At 42.2% G+C, this 18,002-nt stretch overlaps 2 protein-coding genes across 4 annotated transcripts; one reads left to right on the top strand and one right to left on the bottom strand.

Annotated features, from left to right (window-relative positions):
* The first annotated feature begins 1,014 nt into the window (after positions 1 to 1,014).
* LOC124708099 (probable chromatin-remodeling complex ATPase chain) lies at positions 1,015 to 9,760 on the top strand. Its single transcript, XM_047239785.1, has 25 exons — positions 1,015 to 1,489; positions 1,930 to 2,061; positions 2,168 to 2,271; positions 3,010 to 3,119; positions 3,961 to 4,058; positions 4,186 to 4,365; positions 4,443 to 4,664; positions 4,749 to 4,883; positions 5,007 to 5,289; positions 5,379 to 5,452; positions 5,917 to 6,137; positions 6,210 to 6,297; positions 6,375 to 6,468; positions 6,618 to 6,806; positions 7,179 to 7,210; positions 7,349 to 7,425; positions 7,507 to 7,596; positions 7,707 to 7,776; positions 8,143 to 8,194; positions 8,274 to 8,332; positions 8,409 to 8,574; positions 8,871 to 9,049; positions 9,126 to 9,332; positions 9,463 to 9,564; positions 9,664 to 9,760. Exons 1-25 carry the CDS (start codon positions 1,175 to 1,177, stop codon positions 9,682 to 9,684), a joined length of 3,300 nt encoding a protein of 1,099 aa, XP_047095741.1. The 5' UTR covers positions 1,015 to 1,174; the 3' UTR covers positions 9,685 to 9,760.
* A 1,333-nt stretch (positions 9,761 to 11,093) lies between these two features.
* LOC124708100 (double-stranded RNA-binding protein 2-like) lies at positions 11,094 to 15,832 on the bottom strand. Of its 3 annotated transcripts, none has more exons than XM_047239786.1 (5): positions 15,583 to 15,832; positions 14,844 to 15,005; positions 14,463 to 14,748; positions 12,687 to 12,906; positions 11,094 to 12,512 (listed from the first exon to the last, which is right to left on the bottom strand). In XM_047239786.1, the coding sequence occupies exons 3-5, from the start codon at positions 14,706 to 14,708 to the stop codon at positions 11,284 to 11,286; spliced, it is 1,695 nt and encodes a 564-aa protein (XP_047095742.1). In that variant the 5' UTR covers positions 14,709 to 14,748; positions 14,844 to 15,005; positions 15,583 to 15,832; the 3' UTR covers positions 11,094 to 11,283. The 3 variants fall into 3 exon arrangements, with proteins under 3 accessions (XP_047095742.1, XP_047095743.1, XP_047095745.1); XM_047239787.1 differs by having other exon boundaries at positions 14,844 to 15,000; XM_047239789.1 differs by having other exon boundaries at positions 14,844 to 14,954.
* Between the last annotated feature and the right edge of the window lie 2,170 nt (positions 15,833 to 18,002).

Here is an 18,002-nt window from a genome sequence, read left to right as displayed (position 1 = left end):
GGGGGAGCCGAGGGACAAAGAAAACATCGATTCATTGTTTACAAACCCTAGTTTTCATATCGTCGAGCACTTTTCGGCTGAAACCTTCGAGATCTACTTGCCCTCTACTTCCGATTAAAACCCTAGTCTACAACCCGTAGGCATTGACAAGTTAATCCCTTGTCAGCGGCCCATCAGGTATACCTTTTCTTTCCTTTGTTTTGTTTTTGCATTTTTAAATCTCAAGTTTTTTTGGGAAACCAAATAATTTTTAAGGTTTCTTAAAAAATATTTGAACGTTTTTCAAATCTGAACAATTTCAAAATTTAAACATTTTTGAAAATATAGATAACTTTAAATCCCGAACATTTAAAAAAATTGAACAATTTTGAAAAGTGAACAAATTTCAGATTTTGAACAGATTTTGAAATTTAAACGAATTCCTAAATTTGAACGAATATCGATTTTTCCCAAAATTTAAACATTTTTAAAAAATGAACATATTTTAAATTTGAACATTTTCGATTATGAACATTTTTCGAATACGAACAATTTTTAGCTTTGAACATTTTTCGTTTTGAACACTTTTTGAATTTGAACTATTTTCAAAATTGAAATTTTTCGATTTTGATCAAAAAGAAAAATAAACAGAAAAGAAAAGGAAACAAAAAAGAAAACAGAAAAAAGATAAAACAAAAAGAAGAAAACAAAAAAAAGATGAAAATAAGTCAGACCCAATAGCTGACCAGGGTGTGCGCTGCCTGGTAGGCACCGACCTGATGGTTGTATAGGATTTCCTAGATTTTCGAGGGAGGAACGCGCAAAAGTATCCCGGCAGTCCGCCACTCCCACCTATGTACTCCTATCATGGGACATTGGGCCCAACGGCCCAAAATGCAAACATAAAGCCCACGGAAACCCCTGAGCAGGCGAGCACCCCATTGGCGGGAACAAATACAAGATTCTCCAGGGACGAACCCGCAAAAGTACCCCGGCAGTCCGCCACTCCCCCCAGTTTCTTTCCCCTTGCGTTTCATCTCTTTTTCATACACCCGCTCGCGCTGCTGCGACTCACAAACCCTTCCCACCATAAATCCCCTCTCCCAATTCCACTCCCCGACACCCGATCCAGCCCTTCCCCACTACTCCCTTCCCTAGCCGCCAGATCTCGCGAAACCCTAGCCCCCCCTCCTCCATGGGGAAGCCGGCGGAGTACGAGGACGACGACGACGAGGTGTCCACCTCCGTCGGCGACGAGCAGCCGGAGGAGCAGGAGTCGGACGGATCCGAGGAGGAGGAGGAGGAGGAGCCGGAGGGGGAGCAGGCGGCGGGGGACGGCGAGGACGAGGAGGAGGAGGAAGAGGTGGACGAGGAGGAGATCGTGGCTGCCACCACCGGCGCCGGCGCCGCCGACGACGACGACGCCGGCGACGGCGCGGGCGAGGCCGAGTCTACCGAGGACGACGAGGCCGCCGCCCCGGAGGAGGGCGGCGACGAAGACGCCGACGAGGTGCGTTTGGCTTTCGTACCGATTTTATTTGTTTGTGGTTATAGCTGCCTTGAAGCAAACCAACATGGTTGCTATACGATCTTGTGGGCGTTTTGTGAGTGATCTATTCGTCTATGTTCTTTATGGGCATTTTGGAGGCGATTAGGGTTAGGTCTAGGAAGCTAGCGGTTGTCTGATGCATGGGCCGTGGTCCTCTGGGAAAATGCGCCTCGACCGGTAGTCAGGAATTTGTGCGTAGCTTAGTTTATCTTCTGTATATTGTTGTTTTCTATGGTTCTTGTATGGTGTACATCTCAGCAAAACTTTGAAGATTTGTGGAGCATCTGTGATACCTAACTAATTTCTTAAGGCACTCACCCTAGTTTAAAGCCTCACAAGGAGCAGCTGATTTCAGCGTTGCTGTTACTCAACACTGACTTGCTTGTCATCTTCCATTGCAGTCTGAAGACGCCGCCGGAAACGCAGAGGTTGGCAAGCGGGAGCGCGCCAAGCTCAGGCAGATGCAGAAGCTCAAGAGGCAGAAGATCCAGGAGATACTGGATAGCCAAAACGCCACCATCGATGCTGACATGGTATGTTCCGTTCTCTTGTTCTCCTCCCCTTAAGGTAAACCTGTGAACATGAATTTATCATTTTGCAAATGATTTATGCGTGTGTTGTCTTCTCTTGTTTGAGCAGAACAAGAAGGGGAAGGGGCGTCTCAAATACCTCCTGCAGCAGACTGAAATATTTGCTCATTTTGCCAAAGGGAGCCAATCAGCGGAGAAAAAGTCTCGCGGAAGGTAATATTCTTTTTTCTTTCATCTGATGAAAGCTCTTATTTTCAAGATTTAGGGTTTGGTATTTCAGACGGCTCAGATGCAATACGAAACTCCAGAGCTAGAAAGGCCTAAGCATATGTTGGTGTTATTGTATTAGCATAAGCATCTATTGAAGAAGTGGACTTGTAATCTTATGTTACAGTACTACTTAGTAAATCTTTTTATTACACGTACAACTACATGACGTCATCCATTTATGAGATGTGACAGTGGTGCACGCCCCTTTTCTTTCACGTAGTCTTGATGGGCCACAGTATTTCACAAGAGCATTCATATAACCATAATTTAGTCAGGAAACTGTTTTCTGTTCCTATTTTGGAAACAGTGGAGCTGTATATTTGATTTACTTCAAATGGATGGGCTGTCAAAATGAGGCAGGATATCTTATCATGAACTAAAACAAAATACTTATAATTCATTATTGGCTGAATTATCGTGCTAAACTTATCTGAGTTCCGTTGATCACATATAGCTACTAGCAATTTAGTATTCTTTCTGTACTAAGGATACCTGACTTCAAGTGGCATGCATAGCTTTAACTGAGGGAAACTATTTTGCATGGTATTTTCGACTCGTTTGTCATAATTTGCATTGTTGCTATTAACTACAGCATCAAGTTATTTGTTTACTTAATGCACCATGTAATTTGTTGTCTACCGTCTGCCTTCTCTGTTTTGCTAATGTGGTTACAACTTATAGGGGTCGTCATGAATCAAAGGTGACAGAGGAGGAGGAAGATGAAGAATACCTCAAGGAGGAAGATGCCCTTGCTAGTGCAGGAGGAACACGCTTGCTTATACAACCATCATGTGAGCGCTTTCTTGATGATTTTATTGAATCTTTTATCTCATTTACCAGTTTATATACCGGTGATGTAAGTTCACTGTCACTAAATTTGGATATTCATGTTGGAACCGTGAATTCACTGCTCAAATAAATTACGAAGAAGACTGACATTTTATAAAGGAGCCATCAAATAATTTCACTCTATATGTAGGTCCTTTGACAGTCTAGTTAGATGGGCAATATGGTAAGTTGGTCACATGTGCACCATGCAAAGTGGATTCAACAACCAAAACTGCGGCCCTCACTCTTGTTTTGTTCACGCTTCGTAGCAATTTCCTAAGCGAGTCCGCGCTGAACGTAGTTGGCCCATTGTAAAAGAAGGGCATATTTGGTCCTTATGTTCAGCATGGACTCATATCTGCTCAATGCACTGGTCTGACTATCCGACTTGACTTTGGATTCCGGTTCACAATTTGCTTTAGACACATAAAATATTACTTGGACATGGACATGGACATGGACATGGGTGTCTGGGATTTACTCAGGTTCAATTGTCTGATTCAGCCCAAGCTACTGTGGAAGTTCCTGAATGGGCTCTATTGTAGATAGCTGTGTTGGTTTAGCTCATGTGATGTTTCATTTGTTTGTTTGTACTGAACACTAGTGGTCATGTGCAATTGACATTGTCGTTTTGCTATTTAGTTTTTGGTTAGAACCCAGTGCTCGTGTTCACGTTTCAGTATCGCTAATTTCTTTCTTGCTATGCAACCGTCTCAATAAATGCCGTGTATGGTTTCGCCATAAACGTTTCTTATTTATATGTTAACTAGTAAATGCTAGCATTCTCATTTCCTCACTTGGCAGGCATAAATGGGAAGATGAGAGATTACCAACTAGCTGGACTTAACTGGCTCATACGTTTGTATGAGAATGGCATCAATGGGATATTGGCTGATGAAATGGTATGTCTTTGTTATCACCCTGCCTTTTGTGCCTACTCTTTACTATTTTTTGTGTATAAAGTTAATATGGTTATACTTGATTCACCTTCGTGTGCTCATATTTGTTATGCCACACCTTCTCATTTAGGGTCTTGGGAAAACTCTCCAAACTATCTCACTGCTTGGATATCTGCATGAGTTCAGAGGAATAACTGGTCCTCACATGGTTGTTGCACCAAAGTCTACTCTTGGCAACTGGATGAAGGAAATCGCACGTTTTTGCCCTGTTCTGCGTGCTGTCAAGTTCTTAGGAAACCCAGAAGAAAGGGCAAGTCCAAAGTTATCTCAGTTATTCTTATGAACTTCTTTTGGAATCTTATTAATATACTTGTTCTATTTGGCCAGAATCATATACGGGAAAATTTGTTAGCTCCAGGGAAGTTTGATGTCTGTGTTACTAGTTTTGAAATGGCAATTAAAGAAAAAACTGCATTGAGGCGTTTTAGCTGGCGCTATATTATTATTGATGAAGCTCATCGAATAAAAAATGAGAACTCCCTTCTTTCTAAGACAATGAGGCTTTTCAGCACCAATTACCGCCTGCTCATTACGGGAACTCCACTGCAGGTATATCAGCATAAAGTCTTATCACAATCTTTGTGCTATGTTCAAGGAAACTTTACCATCACTAATTTCTTGACTATGCTGCAGAATAATCTTCATGAGCTTTGGTCTCTTCTCAACTTCTTGTTACCAGAAATATTTAGCTCCGCGGAGACTTTTGATGAATGGTTCCAGATCTCAGGGGAAAATGATCAGCATGAGGTTGTTCAGCAGCTTCATAAGGTAACAGATACAATGTTTACAAATTTATATTCTCAGTTTTTTTTGCGAGAAATATTAATGCTCAATAGGTAGCACATGTTAGTTTTTTTTCTTACATAATTCATTTGCTGTGTCATTTTCAAGGTTTTGCGTCCCTTTCTCCTTCGAAGGCTTAAATCTGATGTTGAGAAAGGTTTACCTCCAAAGAAGGAGACTATACTTAAAGTTGGAATGTCTGAGATGCAAAAACAGTATTATCGTGCTTTACTTCAAAAGGATCTGGAGGTTATTAATGCTGGTGGTGAGCGCAAGCGCCTTCTTAACATAGCCATGCAACTGCGCAAGTGCTGCAATCATCCATATTTATTCCAAGGCGCTGAGCCTGGCCCACCTTACACAACTGGGGACCATCTAATTGAGAATGCAGGTATTGTTTGTATGCTCTGGTATTTGTAATAAATTTCTCAACCTTACTAGAATTGCACAAATAGCTCACACTCTTGATGCTTTCTACAGGAAAAATGGTTCTGTTAGATAAATTGCTTCCCAAGCTAAAGGCCCGTGACTCTAGAGTACTAATATTCTCCCAGGTACTATTTCTCTTTCTGTTATTCCTGCACCTAACCTGGCTGCTTCAGAAAGCATCCGGTTGTTATAAAGACATGGTACCGAGGATATTCTGCTTGTGAGGTGGTTTGGTGTCCATGCTCAGATTCTACTCCCTGCGTTCACAATTAATTTGCATTCTGGTTAAGTCAACCTCAATTTTTATAAAGTTTGAGTAAATATTTAAGAAAAAAATATTAACATCCACAATGTAAAATCTATAGTACTAGAATCGCCATAAGCTATATTTTCATATTGTATGTATTTGGTATTATGGTTATTGATATTTTCCCTATATTTTTGGTCAAACTTGATAAAGTTTGTCTTTGACCAAACTCAGAACGCGAAGTAAATAAAAACGGAGGGAGTACAAAGAGTTCTGTGGCATATACCTTATACCTTATTTTCCTTCCATTTGAGTATTTGAACACAATTGTATATCCTGCAGATGACCCGTCTTTTGGACATCTTGGAAGATTATCTCATGTACAGAGGGTATCAGTATTGCCGGATTGATGGTAATACTGGTGGCGATGATCGTGACGCTTCCATTGAAGCTTTCAACAAGCCAGGGAGTGAAAAGTTCATCTTCTTGCTTTCAACTAGGGCAGGTGGTCTTGGGATCAATCTTGCAACAGCTGACATTGTGGTTCTTTATGATAGTGACTGGTATAGTCTTGTCAAATAATTTTTTTTTTGTTGTAACCGTTGAGTTTCGGCTTAATTTCTTCGGTTTCTCAGGAATCCTCAAGTGGATTTGCAAGCTCAAGACCGTGCACATAGAATTGGTCAAAAGAAAGAAGTTCAAGTCTTCCGTTTCTGCACTGAGGTTCTTAATTTATGTTTAAAAATTGGAAGGGTTTTTTTATTTTTTATTTGTATCTTACAGAAATTACTGCATTGCAGTATACCATTGAGGAAAAAGTAATTGAGAGAGCATATAAGAAGCTTGCCTTGGATGCTTTGGTCATACAGCAAGGCCGATTGGCAGAACAGAAAGGTTTGTTCCTTTTCCTTCTCACTGCATGTACAACAATAAAAATAACAATCAAAGTCTTTTTTCCCTTCTCACTGCATGTAATGTAATTAAAAAATTTATGTTTAACTGGAAGAAGTATAATATGTTTTTGCTGTTGTTTACTTTATCAGCTGTCAATAAGGATGAGTTGTTGCAAATGGTGAGATTTGGTGCTGAAATGGTATTCAGTTCCAAGGATAGTACAATAACAGATGAAGATATTGACCGCATTATCGCTAGAGGAGAAGAAGCGACAGCACAGCTTGATGCAAAAATGAAGAAATTCACAGAAGATGCCATTAAATTTAAAATGGACGACAGTATGACCCTCCATTCTTTCCTCTGCAATTTTTAAGTTTCTGCCTTGTTGGTTGTAGTAACCCTAAAGATTGTTATTCTTTTACAAAAAAAAAGATTGTTAATCTATGTAGAGTGGGATGGTATTCAGCCAGATGAAAAAAATCACTGAAAGTTGAAACTCAACTACTAAAATACTCCATACTTCAGTTTCAGTATATATCTGGCCACGTTGCTGGTTGCCAGCTGCTTTTTAGAGTTTTCTATATCTGTTAAGGTTATGGTTGAATGTGTTTGCACAAAATAGTGTTTTTCCAGATAATCGCCCGTGGCTTTGGCATTTTATGCAGTGCATTGTATTTAGCTCAGCTGATGCATGTTATGTTTTTATGCAGCTGCGGAACTTTATGATTTTGATGATGACAAGGTAATTAATCAGTGTCGTGTTCATTGTTTATTGCATATCTGAAGTTCAGTTCAACTAGTCATCCACTTGTTAGTATTGAAATATTTGATCATATTTAGCCTTAAAACCTGTGTTAATCAAACTTACTTTTTTCTGAAGGAGGAGGACAAGCCTGATTTTAAAAAGCTAGTTAGCGATAACTGGATAGAACCTCCTAGAAGAGAAAGAAAGCGAAAGTATGTTCGATATCTTGAGGTTATAGTAAATTTTAATTATTTAATTTAATGATGCTAATTTTGGTTAATTTATTTATGTAGCTACTCGGAGTCTGAATATTTCAAGCAAGCACTTCGCCAAGGTGCACCAGCAAAACCTAGGGAACCAAGAATTCCCCGAATGCCAAACTTGTATGTCTTTTCAGCTACTCATTTGTCACTTAATAAAGCCTAATTTTTAGATTCTTGGTCTTGGTGCTTAATGGGGTGTTCTCATCTGGTATTGATTTTCTATATGTCAGGCATGATTTCCAGTTCTTCAACACTCAGAGGCTCAATGAATTATATGAAAAGGAAGTCAAATACCTAGTGGTAATTTCTCAAGTAGAGCTGTATTTTTTTGTTTCACTTACACTGGAGTACCTGCTCAGACTCCAGACTTCTGTCTCATAAGTCTTAATTTACTTACTTTTACTTACTTGAGAAGCATCGCCAATCTATACCGCATAATTATGGTTTGTGTTATTTTCATTATGACCTTTCATGGTCAAGTAGATCCTGTAGTGCTAAAGAATTTGATTATGGGTGTGTATTACCTAAGCTTGATCTGTGGAACTGCTGTATGCATATCCAGTACGCCAGCACTCATCCATATTCAAGAGAATCGTGACTTGTATTTTAAAAAATAAATAAAATACGTCCCACCTTGGTCTAATGTTTACCTTCAAAATAATTCAGCAAACGAATCAGAAAAAGGATACAATTGGTGATGGTGATGGGGATGATGAAGGTATGGCCAAGTCTTACATTTGTAGTTGCACTGCAACAATTATCTGGTTATGCTGATGATTGTATGTCTTGCCATTTAGATCAACTGGAACCACTGACCGAGGAGGAGCAAGAGGAGAAGGAGCAGCTGCTGGAAGAGGTTTGGATATAATAAAGTCTTAATTTGAACCTGGTTTCCCTTTCTTATTTCTTTTCTCACGCTGAGTAAATTTTAGGGCTTTTCAACATGGACAAGGAGGGACTTCAACACATTCATTCGAGCTTGTGAGAAATATGGTCGTGATGACATAAAGAGTATATTCTCTGAAATGGAAGGGAAAACAGAGGAGGAAGTTCAGCGGTATGCTGAAGTTTTCAAAGAAAGATACACAGAATTGAATGGTATATGCTCAGACCATGTTCCTTCCCATTTTCTCGTTCCGCCTATTTTTTTTCTCCTTGTTCTCTGTATATTAGTTACTCCCTCCGTCCATAAATAGATGCCAAAGATTTATTCAAATTCGAATGTATCTATACACTAAATCATGACTAGATACATTCAAATTTGGGGAACTTTTGGCATCTATTTATGGACAGAGGTAGTATTTGTTCTTAAGGGTTTCCTTGATGAGCTCACAAATTATGGCATGTGCGGTCCATTTTGTCTAATCTATATGATGTCTTCTTTCTTGTACCAGATTATGACCGAATTATTAAGAACATTGAGAAAGGAGAATCAAAGATCTCTCGAAAGGATGAGATTATGAAAGCCATTGCGAAAAAGATGGACCGCTATAAGAACCCATGGTTGGAGTTGAAAATTCAGTATGGCCAGAACAAAGGGAAGTTGTACAATGAAGAATGTGACAGATTCCTGGTAAATGCCGGTGCCACAACTCTTACCAAATAACTGAAATGGTTGACATAATTAATGAGCTTTTCGTGATGTACAGTTATGCATGGTGCACAAACTTGGCTATGGAAACTGGGAAGAACTGAAGTCGGCCTTCCGCATGTCTCCCTTGTTCCGTTTCGATTGGTTTGTGAAGTCCAGAACCACCCAAGAGTTGTCTAGAAGATGTGACACTCTCATTCGTCTGGTGGAGAAGGAGAACCAAGAGTGTGATGAGCGTGATAGACAGGCCAGGAAAGATAAGAAGGTTGGTTATTGCTCTCCTATCAGCTTCCTGCCCTAACTCCCCGGAATATCACTGGAATAATCACATTTCATCAAGATGAGCCATTGTCATGCAATTTTCGCTAATCATCCACTTTTTGTGTGACTTGCAGAACATGACATCCTCAAAGCGTCCTGCGGCAAGTAGTCCAGCATTTGAGTCTCCCATCCAGAGCTCTTCCAAGAGAGGGCGCCGGGATGGCAGTGCAGCCTCGGTAAGTGATTAGATGCTACCTTGTTCTTCCATCTGTCATTGAGTGCTGTCATTATTCCAGAGGACTCACCTGCTGTTGCTGTTTGTTCATTTGTCACAGGGAAGGAGAAGGCGACGGTGATCTAGTGTTCCTGGTTGTTGACAACAAAGGGAAGCCCCCAGACGTGCCCCATCATCTCATCCTGTGTGTTTGGACTCAAGTAGAGGTTGCTCTCAAGTCTGAATCAAGTTAAAAGAAAATTGGTGAAGTCTGGATTCCTATCTTTAATAGTACTAGATTCCAGTGACATGGTTAAGTTGTGTACCCGTTAAACTGTTTAAACAATGTACCGTGACAGTGTTCATGGGTCAAGCAGATTATTGAACTGGTTAAAGCTTTTGGTGATCTATCGTAAGTTACATGCCATTGATAGTTAATGCTTTCTTGTCGACCCATCCCCATCTGCTTCCATGGTCTGCAACACGTACCAAAACATTTCATATAGTTCTAGTATTTGACTCTCAAGGCCGAGACAATGATTTGTTGGGCAAGACGAAAAAGTGAGAGATGGGAGCATCAGGTGTCAACAATTTGAACAGGGCGCATCGGCACTAGGAGCCGTCCATTATCTAAAAGAGATGAGTATGCATATTATTACAAGGGGTGAAGTGATAGAGCCTGTGTTTCAGCTTCGACAGTCTTGGTTTGGCTTGTAACCATCTAAGGCGATTTTCGAGCTGAATATAAATGGTGAAAAAACTTGTCGGTGATCATGGAGTGATTGCTGAAACTGTGGCAATTAGGGTTGCAAGCTGCGCCTGCATAAGTCCCCAAGAATTATGGGCAAAAGGTGGTACTGGATTTCAGCAGAATTAAAGAAGACCTAGAACAAAATTGCATCCCGCATCCCGCCCCGTTTGCCACCGGTAGTGGCAATTGACGAAGGACATGTCTCGATGCATCATCGTCCTTCGGTTGAAGAAATTAAGAGGGAGCGGCAGGAGCAGGTTGACTACAAGGTTAAATGGGCACGGGCACGGGGTACAACCAACAGGGTTTGCTCATGTGTTAGCACAGGAAGGCTGCGGGTTAGAAGTTAGCAAAACTTGGTTGAAAACTTGTTTGGGAATTAATAGAAGGAAACCACAGGTATTCCATCTAACACAAAGTTGTGGCAATTACGTGTGTTAACGCTGAATATCTCTGCAGCTATTTAAAGGTAACGAAAATTTTCATTCCGAAGAACAAAAAAAGGTAGCTATCATGATTTTCATTCTATGAATCAAAGATAACAATCTATCTATACAAGTCCGAGCTATGTCGAGTCAAAATCAAGCAAACTAGCCTTGGCTCCAAATGGGCTCACTTTTTAACCGAACTACAATATAAGGCTCAGTCAGCTAGCTCATTTATTTTCAAATCGATCTCGGGTTGATCTAAATATTGAATCAGTCTTGAGCGTCTCATCAGCCTCACACTTTCCTTGCAACCGTACTCACAAGGAAACTTGAGTTCGCCATATTATTGTTCTCATTCATTTTTGAAAGCAGTATACATGAAATACAACAGGCCTCGTGATCGCGAGCATGAACCCTCTCCAACTCTTTGTAAAGCTCATTCTATCTAACTTAATACCAAGGTGAAAAACGGTAACCAAAACTGATATACTGCAAAGTCTGAGCCCTAACTAAAGCTCACCGTAGTTCTGAACCTACCGCACAAGCGATCATTGCTCACGGCTCAGATATGGAGCTTACTAAGTTCTGAACTTGCTGTCGAAGCATCACTCATGTCTCTCGTGTTCCTCTGGGCCTCAGAGTTATTTTTAGAGAGCATCTGGACAGTAGGTCGGACTCGAGTTGCTGCTCCCGGGCTAGAGTTCACCGCTGCGTTTGGTCTAGCTGAACACACAGGGATAGAAGTTCGAACTGTAACTGGGGCCGCCAGCCATGGAGGCCGCTGCTGGTATAAGAAACTGGCTGAATTTGCAAGAGTCGCAGTACCAAATCTTGGTGGAGTTTGCATGTCCGAAGACCATGGGCCAGGTGATGTTGCCGTCCTGAACGGAAGATTATTTCTGTGGATAGGCTCGCTGTGCTGCACGGGACTAGGATAACTCTGTCGCTGGACAGGTCTTTGTACAACATATGGACCAAGAAGTGGTTGTTCTGCTGGTTTTTTCGACTCTCTATCTTCATTTGGTTCCAACTTTTGTGATGGGTGATGCGCTGTGGAGCTTGAAGAAGTCTGGGGAGCTTTATTCTTTTCCTCGGTGGCAGCACTGCTCTCGGTATATGCCTCTTTCCCATTTTTAGGCCATTGTTGAACCTCACTTGGACAAACATTTTCCAGAGCACTAGAGTAATCTGGAGCAGTGTATCTGGCGAAAACTGGTGCATCAGGAAGCTCAACCGTTTCAGCACACCCTTGCCTTCTCCCATGCATCATGTTAACTGCAGCTGGCAGTGGACTTGTTGGTACGTATGAGGCAGGGTAAGGCGAGAAGTACCGTGGAAGGGTAGGAGCAGCTTCAGGAAAACATGGAATTAGAGCCAAAGCATCTTGGCTGGCTGGCACGGCGTACTGTCCTCTAGGTGGAGGGTACATGGAGAGTATAGTTGGTGGCGGTGGAAACCTTGTGTTGCCCATAGTTGGAACCATCCGAAAATGGGGCTTCTGCTGTGTTGGTTGCACCTGGTGCCACATATGGTACATTGCTTGCTCTTGTGCAACATTTGGGTATGTCTGATTTTGTAAGCGTGACCCGTAAAATGACGCACTTGGTTTAGGATAAGATCTCCGAGGTTGCGGGCGGTTATTGCGTTGCTGCTTTTCCTTTTGATGTGGTGCCTTGCCTTCATTTTTCTGGTTCAAGCTTTCAAGAGTGCGGGCAACTGTGACCTGTTCCTGCTCCTCATTGTCATGATCGGATGGAGAAGATGAAGATGCTACCTCACCTACTCGAGGCACTGTTACACAATAAATATGGATGGTAAGGGAACAAGCTGAGTGAAACTAAAATGATAGCACGATAAAATCGATAGAAATATTGGAACAAACTCTGGAGTTAACAAGACCAGATGCATCAACTAACAGATAGGATGAAATCATATAGTAAGACCAGAAGGAGAGAAAATACTTACATTCCTTTAATTCAGACCAGGCAGCCATAGCAGCATTTTTTTGAGCTTGTTTCTTAGTCTTGCCAGGATTGCCCGTGAAGATCCTTCCCGCTAACTCCACTGTACAAGTGAACATTGGTGTATGCCCTGGTCCGGATCTAATAGTAGTGTACATAGGCAGTTTTAAACCGGCCCGATGAGCAGTTTCTTGCAGCAGGTTCTTGTAGATCCCAGTTTCATCCTGTGTAGGAGAACACCATTAGCCCCTCAACTTTGAGGACATTCCTAAAGGTCATGTTGCCAAACATGTGCTCATCACCTTTGTAGTATAATCAGAACACATGGCAAATTAAACACTTATAAGCAAAGTGATGATACAACATCCAGTCCAAATATGCTGAAATCTAGATGACATCAACTAAAATGGTTGACATGTATATGGGAGAAAACCGCAAACATCTCATGTGCTTGGATTTATTTTCACTGCGATAGCAGGCAAGACAATGGGACAACTGGCAAGTCAACATCAGATATAATAAGTAACTGAACCTTCCCAACCAATCCATCATCAATAGTATAACTATGCTTTGACTTATTGCAGCAGGAATTGTCAAGAACAGTGAACTTTTAATATACTCTGACGCGGAAGATAGATCCACAGTGCACATGGAATTTATTGTTCTTTGACTCGAGGAAAGGCTGGCTTGTTATACATATCTAAGTGCATTTCGTCATATCCATCGGCATAATAACTACTAAGAGTTGTACACATTGTAAATGGAAAGTGAAAGTCATGACAGCAGATTAAGCAAGTTGTAAAATGAAGCATAAGATTAAACATGCACCTTTTGCAGACAGACAAAGATAAGGAGGGATGCATAATAATGCCATCCAGTTGCATATTAAGTATTTGAAAATTTAGCTACAACAATATTTATCTTCGTCCATGTTAAGCCAGCCCACAACAGGGAGATGTTGTTATTTCAACTTTCAGTACTCTAAAGAGGAGAACGAGATTCCAAACTTATCCTGACTGACACATTTTCTTTGTAATACTTATGAGTTCTAACCAGCGACCAGTCGGTTGAGACCATGAGGCACCTTCTCACAGGATGCTCCTTCTCCAGGACGGTTTGGTTTGAGGTCCTGTCGTGGATCCGATCCACCTCAGGCCCTCCCTCGGCCGAGGGCGACTTCGCGGAGTGGTGGTCGCTGGTGGTGCGGACCGCCCCTCGCCAACTGCGTAAAGGCACTTCGTTGATTATCATGCTTACGGCATGGTGGATTTGGAAACACCGGAACGCGGCGGTCTTCGACAACGCACGGCCTTCGGTGATATCCTTATTCAACGATATCGTGGCCGAGGTGCGGCAATGGGCGGACACGGGAGCCCGGGGTGTGCGCCAGTTACTCCCCTAGTTTAGTCTTTTTTCCTTTTCTTGGGTCGAGTTGTACGGCGTGTTGTGTCCATCATCGGACTTGTACATAAACTCTTCTTTATCTATCAATGCATCGAAACACAAGGCTTTTGCGTTTTCGCGAAAAAACATGGTTTATGTACAACAATTTATCAACAAAAGATTGTCTATGAAAGATTAAAATATCCTAAATTCCTATTACGAGATAGAAGCTACAGAGATCCGAGGTGAGCATTCTTCGTAGTTGTAGTCAAGCATATCTCCTGAATTCACCATGTGGATAGTGGAAACAAAAATATGTTCCCATGCAGATGACATAATAATTTGCATAGTACAGTGTATATGAGAAGAAAATCCTAGGTGCATCAACAAAACTGACCAGAACTTTAGCAGCAAGTGATGATGAAGGCCCCCTCTTGGACAACTCATTGAGTGCTACCTCAGCTGCCGCATGCTCCGCCAGCCGCAAGGTGGAACAGAATGTCGGGCTCTCAAATGCTTCCCCATTGAAATGAACTGTGGCCTTAAACCGGGGTGCATGATCCGGCCCCTCGCGTATGCATGCATAGGATGGCAAGTTGAAGCAGCTCCTCTGTGCAAGCTCCTGGAGCTGGTTCTTATACATGCTTGCATCCACCCGAAGAAGCAAAGATGCAACCAGTAAACTACATCACCATTAACAAGACCATCATACCTTGCCCCCTTAACAATATGTAATTATGAAGAGAAACATTTAACGACTGCACGAAGAAATGTATACCTCTGATACAGAAGTATCAATCAAGCAGCCTATGAAGCTGTGTTCAGAGTTGAAACCAGTTGGTACACATACTCAACCCTCAGCTCACTGTGACCATTTATATCCTGTTTGCTGCAGCAGAGAAGTGGTCTCAAATTAATAATCAGTGCTGTACTGCCTGTCCTGCAGAGAAACAAATAAGTAGCATCAATTTATAGCCATAAACCAAATGTTGGCGCCTACGGCGGCAATCATACGAACGAGTTCACTGCGGTCCTCAAGAGGATTCACTGGTACTAGAGCAGTGGAGGCAATGAAGCGCCCAAGGACAGCAAGAGCCAGCTGATTCAGCTCGTTAATCAATACCATGCCACAAGGAAATCGAAGAAAAATATAGCATCCAATGTGGAGAACAAATCAAGAAACTTGATTAACACACGCAAAGGAGAAGAACGCATGAAATAGTATGAACCAAACATTTCATGGGTGGCTAACAACCAAATCGAATCCAATTGGCGACCGAATCGCGGGGGAGAGGTGCCGGAGGCGGGAACGCCCATCCCCGCCTCGCCGGCGAGATCGACCAAACCCCATCGCCGGGAAGCCCACCCCAGATCGAACCAAGCCCCAATAAACTAGGAGACGGAGCAAACCAACCTCGGCCGAGCACACCACCGATTCTTTCGCTCGATCCCTCTCACTCTCTCCCGCCAGACCAGAAAACGAACGGAAGGGGAAAAACAGAAGAGAAGAGACGAACCACCGCTGCCACCGACGAAGACGACGGCGACAAAATCCTGCCTTTCTCCTGCAAAGAAATACAAATCTTTCTGTTCGCCGCTGGAGAGGCTTAATCAGCTTGCGACTGCGAGCGAGGGTAGAGTAGTTTAGCTACGCCATTAGGCTAGGGCGGCGGCGCGACAGTAGCAGGCGGCAGCCATTAAACTACGAGATTGGGAAGGGAGGCGTGTTGCTTTCCGGCGCTTTTCGTCTGCATCCATCCTCCTTTTTTCTTCTCGGTTTCGTTTTTTTCTCTCCGGAGAAACAAAACCTGATAACTACTTCCATCTGTGTGTCATGTGCACGCAACGCCCGAGCATTATTGTTCGCCACGAGGGAAAACTTCGGCTAACGTCACTTCACTCGGTTGTTGATTGATTAAACTGAGCGCCATTCGACGTGGAGCAGCTGATTAAGCCATGTCTAGTTGGTCATTAATGTTGCTCGGCTTGGGGTGCGAGTCTTTCTTTTCGTGAACATCGTAGCTGTAGTCCCGTTTTAATATTCGGAGTAAATTACACAAATCTATCATAATTGAAGCAGTGGTTAAAAAGAACACTTCAGAGGTGACCAACAACAAAATGCGCAAACACTCGTCTGAGAGCGGTTTAAGGGATGAGGGCCCACTGTCAGGCCGAAGCAGTTTTCTCTCCGTTAGTTTCATGACCTGGTTAAGATTGAGCCGGTCGGAACACCGACCGCACCAGTCGCTCTCTTCCCCTCCCCATTCTTTCCCGCTCGAGGTAGAGCTCATTTCCCGCCCAGATGGAGGAGCCGACGAATCCAGGTGGCGGCGGAGGCCACAACGGTTGGACTGGCGTCTCCGATGCTGGCACTGTAGGCAGGGGAAGCGCCGTGGTCGTCGAATCCGGCGTTGATGCTTGCTTATATTTGGGTGGACAACCCGGCAAAGAGCGAGCGGTTCACCCTCGGTCTCGGAGGAATAAAGTACGTTATAGATATCCTATGTCTCTTTCTTTTCGCATTCATGTTGTTGGTGACATTGGGGATTTTAGGTTAGGGTTTATTGATTTGGGGATTTTTTTCACTTTGCTGTAGCTTGGATCCAAAAATTTGGGAATTGAAAATTCACTTAGATGGGGTGGATAACCTAGAGAGGAAACTTGGCCGTGATGAAATAACTTTGATGAATTTGTATGCACTGATAGAGACACATGGCTTTAGTTTCAGTGACACTATATATTGCAGAAAGGGGGAGGATATGGTAATTATTCAGAAAAATGTGTAGATATATGAAATGCTTGAGCAGTCTGAGTCAACCAAAGTGCTTAACTTGATAGTCAAAAGAGGCAAATCCAAAAATCCTATTGCTAAGGTGGTTGCGAATGCAAATGAAGGTATTGCAGGCTTTGAGTCTGCACCATGCATTATAAATTATGCAGATCATGTTGTGCATGATCTTAGTTCTCCACCTTTGTATGTTGTTGATGGTGAAGGCACTATTTTTGCAATACAAAATTCTTATTTTGCTACTCAAGAGAGGAGAAATGATGCAACAAAGGAGAAGGGAAATAGAATTCCTGATCTGAATGAAGCGAACAATTTAGACATGGACTTTGACGTGGGGGAGGCTGATTTTAATATGACGAAGGAAATGAGAAGGAAGGAACAAGCTGAGATTGCTAAGAGGATTGAGGAGATGAGGAAGGAGAGAATTGATTCTTTGTTGCATTGTGAAGGAGATACTGACATTGAAGATATTTTTGTAACTGAAAAAGGTGAAGCTGCAACTATACCTCTAGCTTCAGTTGTATCTCTAGCTGCACCTGAACCTCTAGCATCAGTTCTACCTAAACATGTAGTTGTACCTGGCCGTGCTCATACGAAGAAAAGGATGAAAAGGAATGGACCAACTGTCAGATCTCATTCAGCTTTGCACATTGATGATATTATTGTCTGGAAGTCAGAAGCGGATCAAGACTTGAATGCTGATTTTTTTTGATGATATGGATGATGATCAGTTTGAACCAATGTCTATGGTTCCACCAAATAGAGGCAAAAAGAGTAGAGCTAAGAAGAGGCCACATGAATTGGTATGATGAAAGGAGATTGCAGCCACATGAGCAGTTGTGTCTGAAGATGTGTTTCAGAGATGTGCATCAATTAAGAGATGCATTGATTAACTTGCACATTGCACAAAGTAGGAATTATAGTTTTCACATAAATTTAATGTTAGAATTAGTGTGTAGTGCATAAAGGAGGATTTCCCTTTCTATATGGTTTCTTCAGAGATAAAAGTTGAGCAAACATTTGTCATAAGAAAGATGCAACTCACGCATACATGTAACACAACAACTGAAATAACTAGGGTCGGTGCAAAATGGTTGGCTAAAAACTATGAAGCTGCTTTCAGGTCAACGTCCAAATGCCAGCATTCAG

This window comes from Lolium rigidum, chromosome 4 (assembly GCF_022539505.1).
Source record: "Lolium rigidum isolate FL_2022 chromosome 4, APGP_CSIRO_Lrig_0.1, whole genome shotgun sequence".
NCBI classification, from domain to species: domain Eukaryota; kingdom Viridiplantae; phylum Streptophyta; class Magnoliopsida; order Poales; family Poaceae; genus Lolium; species Lolium rigidum.
The sequence above is the reverse complement of the archived record's forward strand: the minus strand, read 5'-3'. Positions and strand labels throughout refer to the sequence as shown.